The 16,432-nt window shown below is 39.2% G+C and overlaps 1 protein-coding gene across 2 annotated transcripts in view; it reads right to left on the bottom strand.

The window, feature by feature from the left end:
- Positions 1 to 16,432, bottom strand: part of SARNP (SAP domain containing ribonucleoprotein) — a 44,530-nt gene that overhangs the window by 25,912 nt on the left and 2,186 nt on the right. For both annotated transcript variants that reach the window (XM_019669034.1, XM_019669033.1), the window contains exons 2-7: positions 7,379 to 7,478; positions 5,254 to 5,300; positions 4,961 to 5,028; positions 1,663 to 1,714; positions 744 to 817; positions 272 to 300 (exon numbers count right to left, since the gene is read on the bottom strand). In XM_019669034.1, the coding sequence (XP_019524579.1) occupies positions 272 to 300; positions 744 to 817; positions 1,663 to 1,714; positions 4,961 to 5,028; positions 5,254 to 5,300; positions 7,379 to 7,478 (370 nt within the window). The remainder of the gene's footprint in view (positions 1 to 271; positions 301 to 743; positions 818 to 1,662; positions 1,715 to 4,960; positions 5,029 to 5,253; positions 5,301 to 7,378; positions 7,479 to 16,432) is intronic.

Raw genomic sequence — 16,432 nt, forward strand, 5'->3', positions numbered from 1 at the left:
GCAAGGTACTAGAAACTTCTCTGAAGATGTCCAAGAAAAGGAAAACAAATGTTGGTACTTCTTCCTATTCTAGTAACTTCAGTACCTTCTCTAAATTGCCCAGGAAGACTTAAGTCTTAAGGTTTTCCCTAAAGCAAAGAAGTAAAAGTTATAACCTCATAAAGGTTTATAGAGCTAATAAGTTTATCTTAATTTAGAGAAATGAAATCTGTTGTGCCAGAAAAGTAAGAATATAAAGATAACTTTCTCACAAGAGTCTCTGTAGTCTTACCTTTTGATGGAACTGAAGAAATCCCAAATCTGTAGAAAGAAAAACAAGCTAAATTTTAGGAAGCTGTTCACACTCCTGGTCTCCGTGTCAAGTGTACATATGGCACTTCTTGCTTGTGATCTCAAGCCTTGCAATCATTAGCTAATTCTAACAACCCCATGAAAGAAGTTCCGTTTACTCTGTTTCTCACCAAGAGTCCACAGAATAAGCTAAAAAGAAGCCTTATCAGAATTGGGAGTAGTAGTCAGTTCCTGACTTTTACCTATTACAAAAACCCTGCTTAATAATAAAACCCAATCTATAGCTACTACATCCAAATCAAGAGATGTTCTGAATAGAGCCAAAAGAGTGTTTCTTTTCAGCAAGGCTTCTACGTAAAATCAACAGTTATATTTAAAACCTAGGATCACAGCCCCTTACCTTCATACTATCACTACAAGTATCTCAGGTCCAAAAGGCTGGGGACACTCACCTAGCTGCCCGGGCAGCTTTCTTACTTTCCAAGCTCACAGGTACATTGAATCGTTCAGCTCTCTTCTGCATTCTCTATATGATAATAGACAAAAAAAGGGAAAAAGAAAAATTCAATTTCTGGTTTCCTTTTTCTAAGAGAAAAATTGTTTAGAGGTTGTGCCTTTAGAACATCAGGAGTAATTTCTTGAAGTCTAAACTGAGGATACTGACAATCCTGGAGGATATCAGATTGTATCCATCTTAGGGCTTAACTCAACAGCCTTTTCCAGAAAGCAAACACAAAAAGACTATTATTACATTCATGCCCTCAAAAACAAAAGGGAAGGAATAATATAAAACCCACATTCTGCACGAAGCCAAGAAGACAAAAGCTATGTTTGGTTGACCTTTGAAAAGGGATAAAAGGAACAGCTTGGTTCCAATACTAATGGTACTTTTTCAGTTTGAAATGAGGCAGCGTTGTCCTAGACCACCTTTACTTTAAAGGTGCAAAAAAGAACACAGATCTCGACTAGAACCTCGTTTCGGAGATCTTAAGACAGATTCCAGGGAAATTTCAGTCTCACCAGCTAGTAAGTTATAACTTAAGGGTGACATCTTCCCTTGTTATTTTCCATCTCTTCCAAGGTACAATCCTCCCAAACTCTAGTCCTAGTTTGTAAATATCTTAAAAAGTGTTACCACTAAGATCATAGTACTAATACAAATAGACTAGGGCTTCAAAAGTGACTATGCTAGCCCCAACATTTTCCCAAGTGTAGTTGACGGAAATACATACATCAATACCAAAATGTGTCAATACTGATTTTCTGCCTATGAGTACATTTTTTTAAAGTGATGATTCAGATAGAATAAAGGGTAAGAAACAGAGAGCTACATAGAGAGATTGCTTTTCTACTAGGGAGTAGAATACCTACCTCAGTCTGTGGTATTTCAGACGTAATTTTTACCACTTTCTTTTCTGCTGCCCTGGAAAAGAGAGAAAAGAGATTTTTAAAATTAGAAAACTAATATTCTAAATCAAAATCTTAGAATTGTATAAGGATTCACCTGAATCATGTCCTCTGCCCATAATATCTCTCTGCCACCCCTAATCCAAAAAAACCATGAAGCTCCTTAGAACTTCAGTTCATTGAACTGTCATCTATTGACAGGAGTTCAAATAACAGACTCAGCTACTTTGCTCAAGTATAAGAAAGTTATTGGGAAAGAAGTCTGGTTAAATATATTGGGCTATAGGGAAACAGTAAAAGGATACCAGAAACCATTTGATTTACTTTTAGGAACTTTAAATTTACTTCTGGACTAACAACTATTTCTCTAACCCTCATTTAAATACCAGCTCTCAGTTTCATCACAAAAACAATTAATGAATGCTCTACAAGCTCTGGTTTCCTTCTTGTACAAATCCTGTTTCTCCCATGGGAACTGTAGCTCCAGTTGGAACAAAGTAGGACAAATAAAAATGCCAAAGGGGGTAGAAAGAAAAAAGGCTAAGGGGAGTCTGAATTAGGAAAACATAGTAAGTTACTAGTCAAAAGGCATAAGAGAAAACAAAAGAGGAGGGACCATAGGGGCGGGAGACAAAGTTCAGAAGTACCCAGGATAAATGGAAGGGCATTAACCCTCCACCAAACAACTCCCATAAAACTGTGGGTCATAACCAGTCTCATTAAGGTCCCTCATTTAGAGACATGGGCAGCTTTTGTTCCAATATCCCAGACACTTTTCCCATTTGATGCCCTGAAAGGTAGTAATGGTTTAATGGCATTTTCAGAGGAAGCAATTCTGGAACAGGAACTTACTCTCTCCTCCATCCTTTTGTTGGAGGTCCCTGAACTGACAGATAAGCAATGGGTGCCCCCTGCTGACCATAACTAAGTCCTACAATATTTAACGGCCTAGGCTGGGAAAAAAGAAGAAGAAAAAAAAAAAATCAAACTAGAAACAGAGGTATATTTTTGGAGAACTTCAAGCCCAAAGATGAAATAAGGGGATTTCCTTTTGAATGTTCAAAGGACCTAAATTATCCCTGAATATTTTTACTTTTAAAGCCCTCTGTCTTGTTCAGGCAGAAAGGAACACTAAAGTTTAATGTTTTACTTGAAGTCCAATGCCATTAAGCAGCCCTCTCTACCAACCCCAGGCTAATGACTTCCTTCACATTCCCATCTTGAAGCATAATCATTGCAGCATTCCTCATTGCAGAAAGGGAACCCCTGAGAGAAAGCTTCCTTCTGCTCTGTTCCAACTCCCTCAGGCACAATTAAGCTCAAGCAATAAATAAAAACGTATCACGTTCTGGGACTCATGGGAAATTTCTTCTCTTCACTAAGAAATCTCCTACCCATAGTCACATACAAAACATTGTCCAAACTACAGGGACCCAGAATCTTTACTGTATATACCTTACTCTAATCATTACTATCCCTCTGAAAAGCAAACACCACCAAACACATGTTCAATTTCCCTGTTTATAAATTCATTAATAAAATTAAAGCTGTCTAAATGCATTACACATTTTACATATATTCTAAGGGTAATGAACTTCTACCAATTTTCAAACTTCATTATTTTTAATCCACACAAGCCAATTATCATTGTATTTATTTACCTGATCTTCCTTCTTATCCTAGAAGTCCCCAAAACATCTCTATTTTAAAGCTATTCCATAAACCCATTTTCTCAAGGCATTATATCTAAACACAAACCTCCTCTGATGGAAGATAACTAAAAGGCTTTAGAAAGCAGATTTAACAAAATCTACTAAAACATTAAATGCACATCCCCTGTAATGCGGCAAATCCATTGCTAGGAATTTATCCTATGGACATACTTGCATAAGTATAAAAACAGTTGCATAAGGACATGTAGCACTACATTTTTGGTTATTATAAATAATCTAAATGTCCAACAACAGGAAAGTAGTGAAATTACTGTTCATCCACAGAATGGAGTACTATTAGCTGCTACAAAGAATAAGGTTCTAAGGTGATAACTACTAAATCTGGGTAATGAGTACATGGGGGTCTATTATACTATTCTCATAATTTATATATACTTACAATTTCCCATAGTAACAAGCTAAAAAAGAGACCTACAACTTACTAGAATAATTATCCCTATTTTATAGGGTTGATATGAGGACTAAAGGGATATATAACACTTAGAATCTTACCTAATATGTAATTAACATTTAAATAAGGACACTATTATATGATACAGAAATATCTCCAGATGTGAAAAAAAAAATCAAGAAGCCAACAATATGCATAGTGTGTGTATATATGTATCTGTATATACACATATCATATAAAATATTCCCAAAGAATATACTGAAAACTTCTAGGAAATCAGATGGGGTGAAAACAAGGGGTACTTAATTTTCAATTTATATACTCTACTATGTACTGTTTGACTTTTTACTAGTCCATATATTGCCTTTTATAATTAAATGCATTAATACAGCTATAAGGAACAAAAATGTTAAAAAGGACTCAACTGTTCTTAATGTGCTACAGTATAAGATGGCTAGACATTTATGGAAAGAGATCCAAATAAAAGATGTTTTGATAACTCTGTGGGATAGTTTAAATAAATCAAGATCTACTTTTCACTGTAGTACTTTGTCCTCCCCTCCTCCACTGTAAAATCAGAAAGGAAGAGAGAATAGTGTTATCTGAGAAACATAATCTCTGCTCAGTACCCTCCTCCCTTACAAAATTCCTTATGTGCAGAGAATCTGTATGATTCTCTATACAGAAAGAGAATCATCTACTATGGTTATACAACAAAGGCTAAGAGACCTAAACTTTGGGCTTGAAGTCTCCTGTCCTAATTATCTATTACAAAACCCAGAGACAAACTATTTTGCTTCACTGAGACCATGTACCTGAAATGAAGTAGACTCTTCTGAAAACGTATGATCTAATGAGAAATGAAAAAGCCAATGGGGGGCCGGCTGAGTGGCTCAGTTGGTTAAGAGCTCACTCAAGAATGTGAGCTCTGAGCAACAGGGTCACTGGTTCAATTCACGGCCCGAGCTGAGCTGCTGCTGAGCTGCCAACAGGTGGCAGGATGGCTCAGCTAAAAAAATAATAAAAAAAACCAAACAGCCAATGGGAACACATAAAACGTAAACAGAGTGAAACATTAAATCCCCCAAAAACCCAGAACTGTCTGCTCTGTATTCATTTATAGAAAAGGGATAATTACACATCCACAGTTTTTTCAGGAGGCTCTTCCTCTTTGACAGGCAGTTCTATGGGCTTTGGTTCTTCTTCCTAAAACCAAATGAAACAAGATGGTTAACATAAATCAAGAGAAATACCCATCAATAGAAGAATATTAAGAACTCCAAAATGAACCAGTCTTTCAGGATTATCATTCCCCCTCTATGCTCCCCTGATCAGTTAGTATTTAAGTTCTCTAATGATTGAGGTTAAGCAACGTGGCCAAGGTAGTGGCCCACTGCCAGACCAGTGATAACCTTACTCTCTCCAACTCACCTCTGTTTCATCTCCCAGTACATCTTCTTCATTTGCCTCCTCTTCAGCTAAAGAATATTAAAATATTCAGGTCAAGCCCTGCTACAAAACCATCTTGATCACTGTACTTAGGCTAAAATTATAATCATTTTGCTTTCCCAAAATAAAATACAATAACGAAGGCAGAACTGATGCTCATAAATTTTGTTCCACATAGAGAAGCTAATACTGTTTTTTCTACCTAACATTAACACAAAGTTGAACTCCAGCTGGACTGAAGAACTAAATGTGATGGGGTCAAACTACAACATTAATAAAAAGTAATGTGGGAGAATATCTTTAAGATTTAGTGGTGGGGAAAGATTTTTTTAAAAACCCAGAAGCAAAAGTAATAAAAAAAATTGCAGATTTTTCAAAAACAAAGGACACCACGGAAAAAGACACAAATGACAAAAAAAATATTTGTCTCTAAAACCAACAAGGGAATAGTTACTAGAATATAAAAGAAATGCCTGCAAACTAACAAGTGAATGATGGGAACCTCAAAAGAAAAATAAGCAAAGGAGAAACCTGAAGAACCATGAACACAAGAAATGTTTCACGGGCCGCTGAGTGGCGCGTTGGTTACAAGTTGGCTTGGGATGCCAGCTCTCAGCAGCAGGGTCCTGGTTTGGATCCCACATGAGGCCACTGACACTGCGCCCTCTACAGCTAAGATGGTGAACAACAGCTCGACCTGGAGCTGGGCTGCCGTGAGTTGCTGGCGACGGCATAGGCTGCAGTGGGGCTGGCTGGTAGTGGGTGTGAGCTTTCATGAGCTGCCATGAGCCGCAGTGAGTGGCCGTCCAATGGCCGGCGAATGACTGCCTCACCGGGGAAGAGCGCAATGATCACAATACCAACATGGGCCAGTGAAGCAATGTCCTCCACAACTAGACTGAACAAAAGGACAGCAACTTGTCTGTTCCCCTTCCCTGATTCCCCAACACTGTCCCTCTCCCCCAATTCTCCAAAATCTTCTTTAAAAAAAGAAATGTTTCAGCTTTTTAGTAACTAGAGGAATGTAAATTCAAACAATCAACAGACTAGCAAAAATTAGGCCACTTGACAGGATAGTGTCAAGGTTAGGTTTGTGGAGAAGATACAAGAACCCTTGTGCACTTATGATGAGAGTTCTGGAAAGCAATTTGGCAGTGTTTAATCATATATATTAAGTATACATTTATGAATAGATATTAATCAGCAACCTATTCCTTGGTATATATCTTAGAAGATTCTCAAACAGGAATATAAGGGAACATGAAAGAAGTAGTTCAAGAAGCAATATGGGTGTTGGTCACTGGGTGAATTAAAATGTGGTGGGTTCCATACATCACAGGCTACTAAGAAGGAATTGTAATCAACAGACTAGATGACCACACGAATACATCTTTAAAAACACACAGGACTTAGAGAAAAAAGTGAGAAATAAAGCAAGGCTAGGGATCTCATTACCAATTACATAAAAATATTGTACACCAAACAACACTACATGGTTTACAAGGACAAAGACAAAAAATATGTATCAAAAACATCAGAACGTTGCTTAAGGGAGTTGAGATGAAAGGAATAGGAATAAAGGGTAATAAATAAAGATGGAACTCGTACAATCTGGGATAATGTTGTGCCTTAAATGAAGTTGTTTTTGTTTTTAAAAAGGCAGAATTGAAGAATGTCAGAGATAGAGGGGACCAGAGATTACCTAGGTTTATGGCTTTGAAGTGTGGAGACACTTGTCTCATTTTACAGATCAGAACACACAAAGTGTAAACAGTAAGCCATGTAAATAGTGACTGTCCAAAATTACCTAGCAAATTTCTAGCACAAGGGGAATTTGAATTCAAATCCTCCAATTCTCAGTCTAATGATACTTGTTTTACCATACTTCCTTTAAAATAACTTTCTGAAATAAAATTACATCTTAAAAAAAGAGGAGAGCATTTCTTTGCATTATAATCACTGTTCTGGATGACCAAGAGTTTTCTTGATGTAGTTAGTTAAGAGCGTACATCACCAACAACCTAAAGGAAAAGAAATCTTTCATATGGCAGAAACTAAAAATTAACCCCTTCAATCATATCACACTTTACATCCACAAAGCACTCACCATGCTCTTCAAGATATGCATGGAGCCTGTTGATGAGATCTTGTTTTATTCCCTTGGTCTCCAAACCACGAGCAAGACATTCCTGCTTTAGTTCAGCAAGCTGAGAAAAAAGAATAAAGCATTTTCTTAGTTAACAGAATGAACCTGATGGAAAAAAAAGAAGTATAGGTGATTCTTGAACAACATGGAGGGGGTGGGGGTTAGGTGTGCCGACACCCCATGCAGTCAAAAATCCATGTATAACTTTTTTTGTGTGTTTTTGTTTGTTTTAGCTGAGCCATCCTGCCACCTGTTGGCAGCTCAGCTCAGGCCGGGAATTGAACCAGCAACCCTGTTGCTCAGAGCTCAGAGCTCACACTCTTGAGCGAGTTCTTAACGAACTGAGCCACTCACTCGGCCAGCCCCCCGCGTATAACTTTTGACTCCCCAAAAACTTAACTACTAATAACCTGTTAACCGGAAACCTTTCCAATAATATAAACAGTCGATCAGCACATATCTTGTACAGCACATATCTTGTATGTTATATTGTTATATACTGTACTCTTACAATAAAGTAGAGATAAGAAAATCTTAAGAAAATCTTAAGGAAAATACATTTACAGTACTGTATATATTGAAAAAAATCCTAGTAAAAGTGAACCTGTACAGTTCAAACCCACATTGTTCAAGGGTCAACTGTAGTTCTCAGAAGAAAAAGAAAATAAAGTTCAATTTCAAACGATTGCTCTTAATCCCACTGAGCCTCTATGTCCACAAAGATGGTCCACTTTCCTCTAACAATATTCAATATACAAGAGGACTTTTCTAACAGATGGTGAAGAATAAACATCCTACTTTAATAAAATTCTGATCTACCTGTGCCACTACTTATCATTATAAATCTTTAACTATTTCTGAGGGGGGAGGAAAAGGTTTTTTTCCTCCCCCAAAATTAATGTACCAGCTAGCATGGAATTAATCTTTAAGTAGAAAATCTAATTATCTATATGTAGATTCTTCCTACTATTATCCCAGATACTTACTACAATCTACCATTTACATGCATACAACTCTGACCACTGCAGAATTACGTAAATGTGTTAGCCAGCTTAATGTCAACAATGAATCAATTAAAAGATCTATGTTAAAATGGGGGGGGGGGAATATATCTAATTTAAAATCAGTAACCTGACTACACATATAACAGGTATGCTTGTCAACTTTGCAGACAATAGAAGGAAGGATTGATGCGTTACTGACAGAATTAAGCTGGGGAAGCAGGGAACTCTTCAGGGAGAACAATGAGCCAAAATGAAGATTCAATTAGAAAGAATAAGATATACCTATAAAGTACACTTCTATTTAAAACTTAAATTGTTCAAAAACCAGATGAGCTTTTTACAGCATTGGGTTTAAGATGTATGCTCTAAAATATTTTACTGGACAATTGTATTTCTTAATGAGAAAGCCACTGTTCATATTCATTCAACAGCCAATAATGAAAGTTTCCTGCTTTATATACTTTTACTCAAATAGTAAAATACTAATTCTCAAATCAGAAAAAAAAAAAAAACACCAGATGAGCAAGATTTAACTCAACAGTAACTCAACCGATAAGGACCTCAGAGTGTTAGATTACAAGCGCAGAGGTGATTAACAATAGGATTTGCTACCAAAGTAATTCTAGTTTATGGGTAACTGAAAATCAGAATATATTACATGATGTAACTCTAGATTCTTATTTTAAGAAGCATAATGAATGACATACTGATGCAGGGAGAACAAGCAGGAAAAGGAAGGCTCCAGAAATCCTATATGCTGATCAGTGTACAAAGAGATGTTTGGCCTTAAAGAAGACCTTATTTGTCTTCTTTATTGACCTAAGACCAACCAGAAGGTAAAAGGAGATTCCACGAAAAGAAAGAACTTTACAACTAAGGCAGTACACCAGGCATCTCTAGGTTTGCAACCAAGGAGCATTTGGAAATGGAGAAGTGAAGCTCTTTCTCCCTCACAATAACTGGGCAGGTGGAACATTCAGTTGAGTGGGGCAGGCAGGCAGGGATAATATGTGGAGAACTGTCCTATTCAACAAGCCAACAGCACCCTCCATTGAGAAATATGATAGATTAATCACCTAGTAAAAGGGTGGAGTGGCTGCAGAGCCTAATGTGGCCTCTGTAGTCAGACTACCTGGGTTCAAATTCCAACTTTACCACTCACAGCTGTATAAACTTGGGTGAATAACTTAACCTCGCTGTGCCTGCTTCCAATGAAATGGGAATAAATGCAACAGTACCTATACCAAAAGGTTGTTATGAAGATTAAACCAGTAAATATTTGTAAAACATTCAGAATAGTGCTTGGCAGCTAGTAAGTACTTTGTAAGTGTTAGAAAAGATTAGACAGGGGCCGGCTGAGTGGCCTGTTGGTTAACAGCTGGCTTGGGACACCAGCTCTGAGCAGCAGGGCCCTGGTTGGGATCCCACGAGGGCCAGTGACGCTGCGCCCTCTACAGCTAAGATGGTGAACAACAGCTCTACCTGGAGCTGGGCTGCCATGAGTCACCAGCGACGGCGTAGGCTGCAGCCCCTGCTGCAGCGGGCTGCTGTGAGCTATCGTGAGTGGCTGGCAGCCAACGTGGTGGCCAGCAGCCAACGTGGTGGCCAGCAGCCGACGTGAGCTGCCAAGAGCCGCCATGAGCGGCCGTCCAGAGGCCGGCGACCCATCTGCCTCACCCAGGAAGAGCGCAATGATAATACCAACATTAGCCAGTGAAGCGACATCCTCCACAACTAGACTGAATAACAAAAGAACAGCAACTTGTCTGTTCCCCTCCCACGATTCCCCAATAAAATTTAAAAAAATAATAATAATCTTGATCTTTTCCACCGTGGTACTTTATTTATTTTCTTTCAGCTTCCTGGAGAACAAGTCTTTTGATTTTAGTTACATTTTAAAAGATTTTTGGTTTGTTTATAAAAGTATGATGTTCACTGTAGAATAGTACTTGAAAATAAATTTGAGTTCCTATTGTATGAAATGTTATGATATAAAAATATCAGTTTGAAAATTCTGAAAAGTACAGAGGAAAGTAAGTCTTATGTAACCTCAGCACTTAAGAGATCATCTAACATTTTAAGTGTGTGTGTGTGTGTGTGTGTGTGTGTGTGTGTGTGTGTGTGTGAGATGCTGGTTGGTTGTCTACAAAGCAATACCGCTTCTTTATTTCCTGTGACTCCTAATCTTCCCCAGAAGCCTCAATTCCCATCCCCTCCCTGGTTTAAATAACATTTTTTTGGCAAATATTAAGGCAACTCAAAGTTCAGCTTTCTAATAGAGTTGTTCCCCCCTTCTACTTCTTTCCTAAAATTGTGCCTAGATACATGGAAAAGTTTACAAAAACTTCCAGATGACAGGGAAACCCACAGTCGGTAATAACTTTTGCACACGTTGCGGATCTGATATGGTCTGATGCAGACTTGGAGCTGACAGGTTGGTACAACTGGTTATTTACAGGGATAGCATCCATCACTGCTGATCACTGACCTTGCCATTGGCCTTTGGTCCCTGAAATCTCAGCCCGCCACTGCTCCCAGTTCCTAACTCCAGGTTTCTGGCTCATTCAGCAGTCTTCTCAGCACCTCCATATCCCCTCTTGGGTCAAATAAGAATGTTACATATAGTTTTTACACACTGTATTACTTTAGTTATTATACTGTAGGCTTTGCTCATATACCGGGACATTATTTCAAAAGGGATATAAATGAGTAAAAACATACAGGCTGAAAATGAAGTCATTTCTTTTAGCACATTTCATTTTGGTTCAATTGTGTTATTGTAGAACAAAAACCTTTTAAAGCCTCAAATAATAACAATTTATAATATTGAATCTTACCATTTTTATATGCGTTTGACTTTAAAATGTTTTAAAAGAACTTATTTTAAAAAGCAAGATATATTGAGTAAATTGTATGGTATGTGAATATCTCAATAAGACTATTTTTAAAAACCAATATACAAAACATTGTATACAGGATACTAACTTTAATGTTAATGTAAAAAATAGTGCACCAGCGCACACACCCCCACCCCACTACATGTGATGTAAATACACAAGATGCCTGGACAAGAAACAGAGAAGCGAACATTGGTTAAATCTGGGAAGAAGAAACTTACTGAGGACAAGTGTAGGAAGGAAGCTTTTTACCATATATCCTTTTGTACCTTTAGAATTGTGAACTTGTACATGAATTACCAATTCAAAAATTAATTTCTAAAAATTTTATTTTTCAGTATTAATAAGGCATTTTCCATTCTACTTAGTCAACCTACAGAGAAAAGACCAATCAAGGGACCACACAATACATTTAACATTAATCATTTATTGCCCTGTGATTTCTTCTGTTTACTAATCTTGAATTTTGATTCAACTCTTTTCCATGTTATCTAGTGATATGGTCTGTACACTCTATAAGGGGAGAGACATTTCATATCATTTATAACATTTCATACAATAGGAACTCAAATTTATTTCCAAGTACTAATACATGACACGCAAAGTACTTTGAATGTGAATTCCTCATTTAATACCTAAGTAGTTGGTATTATGATCTAACTTTATAAATTAAAAGAATGAGGCTTAAAGAGATTTAATAATTTGCTTAAAAATCATACAGCTAGAAAACAGTGGAGCCAGTATGCCCATTCAAGTCTCTCTGATATAAGCCTAATCTTAACTACTAAGATACAGACACTGATCTCATGTGCATGCTTCTATCTCCCTCTCTCTCCGTTTTCTTCTTAGCTCTCCTCCTCAACATCCTTGCTAGCTCTTCTTCCACTCAACCCTGTAAATACCGATATTCACTAAGGTATCTTTGGCCTTCTCATTCCACTGTATCAAAGGCTTTTTCACTTCCCAAACTCAAATCACTGACAAATCCTGTCAGCAGTAACTTCAAAATAGATCCAGAATCTAATCCCTTCTGCTGTTTCTTTCCTACATACTGTAAAAACTGCAGCCCTCGCGCCTTATTATAGTTTATTCTCAACCTGAGACTCAAAATGATCTTTTGAAGATTTAAGTCAGAACATGTCATTCCTCTAATCAAAAATCCTCTACTAGTTTCCTATCTCATTAAGGGTAAAAGCCAGAGTCATAACGATCATTTATAACAGCGGTTCTCAACCTGTGGGTCGCGACCCTTTGGGGGTCGAAAGACCCTTCCACAGGGGTCGCCTAAGACCATCGGAAAACCAAAAGATACTTACATTACGATTCATAACAGTAGCAAAATTACAGTTATAGAGTAGAAACGAAAATAATTTTATGGTTGGGGGTCACCACAACATGAGGAACTGTATTAAGGGGTCGCAGCATTAGGAAGGTTGAGAACCGCTGATTTATAAAGTCCTCTGATAACATTTTGCACAAGGCTCACACCTTTACCTCCTTCAAGTCTCTACCTTAAACATCACCTTCTCAATGAGGCCTTCCCTAGTCACCCTATTTTAAATTACAGTCCTCTCTTCCCACTCCCTATCTTGCTTTCCTATTTTTCTCTACAGACCTTATCACTATTGACGTACAATAAATTTTACTTTATTGTGCCTTCCCCCAGTAAACAAGCTCCACAACAGCAAGAATTTTGTCTGCTTTGTTTATTGCTATCTCTCTAGCACCAATGGTAGCTGGCACATGATAGGCACTCCATAAATATTTTTTTAATAAGTCCCACACTTTCATTATCAGCTCTAAACTTTGTTTTGTTTTTTTTAAGCTGAGCCATCCTGCCACCTGTTGGCAGCTCAGCAGCTGCTCAGCTCGGGCCGGGACTCGAACCGCTGTTGCTCAGAGCTCAAACTCTTGAGCGAGCTCTTAACCAACTGAGCCACTCGGCCGGCCATCAGCTCTAAACTCTTGAGCAGGAGACCCACATTTCCAAATGACTACCAGACATCTCCAAGTGCATGCCTCAAAGACACTCAAGCCCCAAACAACTTATCTTCTCCTCTGCACAAAACTGGCTTCTTCTCTTTCCAACCAAGACTAAAGGTATCATTACTCAAATCTTGGGGTCATCTTTCCTTCCTCCTACATATAACTGATCTGTAAATGCTTACAATTCTACATCCCAAATTTCTTTCAAATTTATTCCCTTTCTAATAGCCACTCCCTTATTTCAGCTCTTACTAGCTTTATTCACTTGACAAATAGTTATTGAATAGTCCCTGCATATCAAGCATTATCTTAGATATAAGGAAATAATTATAAGTAAAACAGGAGTTCTCGTCCACATGAAGCTTACTATCTAGTAGGGAAACAAGGCAATCAAAAATCATATACATATGGGCCGGCCAAGTGTCACATTGGTTAAGAGTTGGCTTGGGATGCCAGCTCTGAGCAGCAGGGCCCTGGTTCGGATCCCACATGAGGGCCAGTGACGCTGTGCCCTCTACAGCTAAGATGGTGAACAACCGCTCAACCTGCAGCTGGATGCCGCAAGTCGCCGGTGACGGTGTAGGCTGCAGTGGGGCTGGCCAGCAGCTTTCGTGAGCTTTTGTGAGCTGCCATGAACCACTGTCCAGTGGCCGATGAGCGACTGCCTCAACCGGGAACAGCGCAATGATAATACCAACATGGGCCAGTGAAGCGATGTCCCCCATAACTAGACTGAAGAACAAAAGGACAGCAACTTGTCTGTTCCCCTTCCCCGATTCCCCAATTAAAAAATCTAAAAATAAGATCATATACATTAAGCTTAATAAAATAAAAAAAGTAGTGTCCTATGAAAGCATTTAAAAAGTTGTCTGGGGGCTCCAAAGTAATAGATGAGTATTTGCATTTTGAGTGTCTTTAATTAATTGGTAGAGAGGATGGGCCATTTCTCCGTATCCCAGGATCCATCGGCGACAGTAGCCAGTAATGCCTAGGAAGTCTCTTAGTTGTTTGAGGGTCTTGGGTAAGGGATACATGGAGATGGACGGATTCTGTCCTCTCCCAGGGCCCTAGTTCCTTCAGAGATAATCAGCCCAAGGTATCTGACAGAAGTCTGATACATTTGGGCCTTAGTCTTAGAAACTTTGTAACTCTTAGAGGCTAGAAAGTTTAAAAGGGCAATAGTGGGCCGGCCAAGTTCCGCATTGGTTAAGAGCTGGCCCCGGTGCAGATCCCACATGTGAGGGCCGGTGACACTGCCCTCTACAGCTAAGATGCTGAACAGCAGCTCAACTTGGAGCTGGGCTGCCGTGAGTTGCCGGCGACGGAGTAGGCTGCAGCCCCTGCTGCAGTGGGTTGCCAGGGGCTACCGTGTGTAGCCAGCAGCCAGCATGAGCGGCCGTCCAGAAGCCAGCGACCAATCTGCCTTGCCTGGGAAGAGCACAATGATGGTGCCAACTTGGGCCAGTGAAGCAACATCCTCCACAACTAGACTGAAGAACAAAAGGACAGCAACTTGTCTGTTTCCCCTACCCCCAATTCCCCAATAAAAATCTTGAAAAAAAAAAAGAATGAATGTAAGAACATTAGGTTGCTCCATATGAAGCCTAAGGGCTGAAAAAAATATTTAATAATGGGCTTGCCCGTGACTCCACGGACCGTAACATGTCGATTGGAGAGGGTCCCTGGATTGGAGAGGACTGAGAAGGTGGCTCCTGTGTCCAGGAGGAAATCAACAGGTTTTCCTTCCACTTCTAGGATTACCCAGGGCTCAGGAGTCCTTATGGTTAGATGGGACAGAGGAGCCACTGTTAGGAGCCCTGGGCCCCATCAGTCTTGAATGTGAGTCTGACTGGACGAGGCTGGCCTCGGGGGTAGAGGCCTCTGAGGACAGCCTGCTTTCCAGTGATCCCCTTTGCAGATGGGACAGAGCTGTGGAGGCTTTGGGCCTGGCCCCAATTGCCACAGGCAATCCTTTTTCCAGCATCCAGACTGTCCACAACGGTGACAGTCAGAATTCCCCTGGGCACCCTTTTGGCCAGTAGCCTGTAAGGTAGCCACCAATATTTCCGCCATTTTTAAATTTTTTCTCTCCTTATCCTGGGCATCCTCTAGGTCCTAATTATAAAAGACAGTGTTGGTCACCTTGAACAGCTGGTCCAAGGTGCCTTCAGGGGAAAAAAAAGGGGAGGAAAAAAAAAAGTTGTCTGACCATGTATGTGGATAGGGAGAACCTATCTTACCTAAGGGTTCCTTGGGTAAATGATATCTGAAGGACAACTAGTAGTTAATTAGATGAAGATGTGGGGGATGGGGGGGGGCACTGCAGCCAAAAGCATGTGTAAAGGTTCTGGGTTCTGAGGTAAGGTGAGGAAGTAGTGCACAGTGATTAAGAGCATGAGTTTTGGAGACAGACCGCCTGGATTTGATTCACCTGTTATTAGCTGTGGGCCACAGGGCAAATTACTCAGTTAATCTCTCTGGGCTCCCATTTTTCTCATTCTGAAATGGGGATAATAGAGGCATTTACTTTACAGGGTGATTATGAGAATCAGATCAGTTAATATATATAAATAGCTTAACCAGTGCTTGCCACATAGTAAATGCTAAACAGTATTTAAGTGTTAGCAATTAATGAACATTCATTCTGAGGAATGAAATAAAATAAAGCCACTGTGGTTGGAGTGTGAGAAGTTAAGGTGGAGAGATTGGCAAGTATTAAGGTTAAAAGATTTTAAGCAGGTGAGTGACTACTATAATTAAAACGTAACTGGTGAAATCTCTTCCTCTCCAGACTCCATCCAAGAGAACACACACGGATCACATCAGCTCCTTTCAAATTTTCAAAGGTCCCCACTTTCTGCCTTCATGACAAAAACCAAATGCCTTACTTACACAGCTTAAAAGGCCCTTTTCAAAATCACTCTCTACCTTTATGGTCACACAATTCACCTAGTTCCCTTTACAAACAATCTTCAACCACCAAAATATAAGCACTTTATGCTTCAATACTACATACGCCTCACTGCTTTTCTCGTTCTCTCATCTGCAGTAATCCCTTTTCTCATCATTGATTGGAGATCTGGTACTATTACAGTTCAAAGCATTTTCACCCGCAATTTAGTCTCTCT

Source organism: Hipposideros armiger, unplaced genomic scaffold (assembly GCF_001890085.2).
Source record: "Hipposideros armiger isolate ML-2016 unplaced genomic scaffold, ASM189008v1 scaffold_548, whole genome shotgun sequence".
Classification (NCBI taxonomy): Eukaryota; Metazoa; Chordata; class Mammalia; order Chiroptera; family Hipposideridae; genus Hipposideros; species Hipposideros armiger.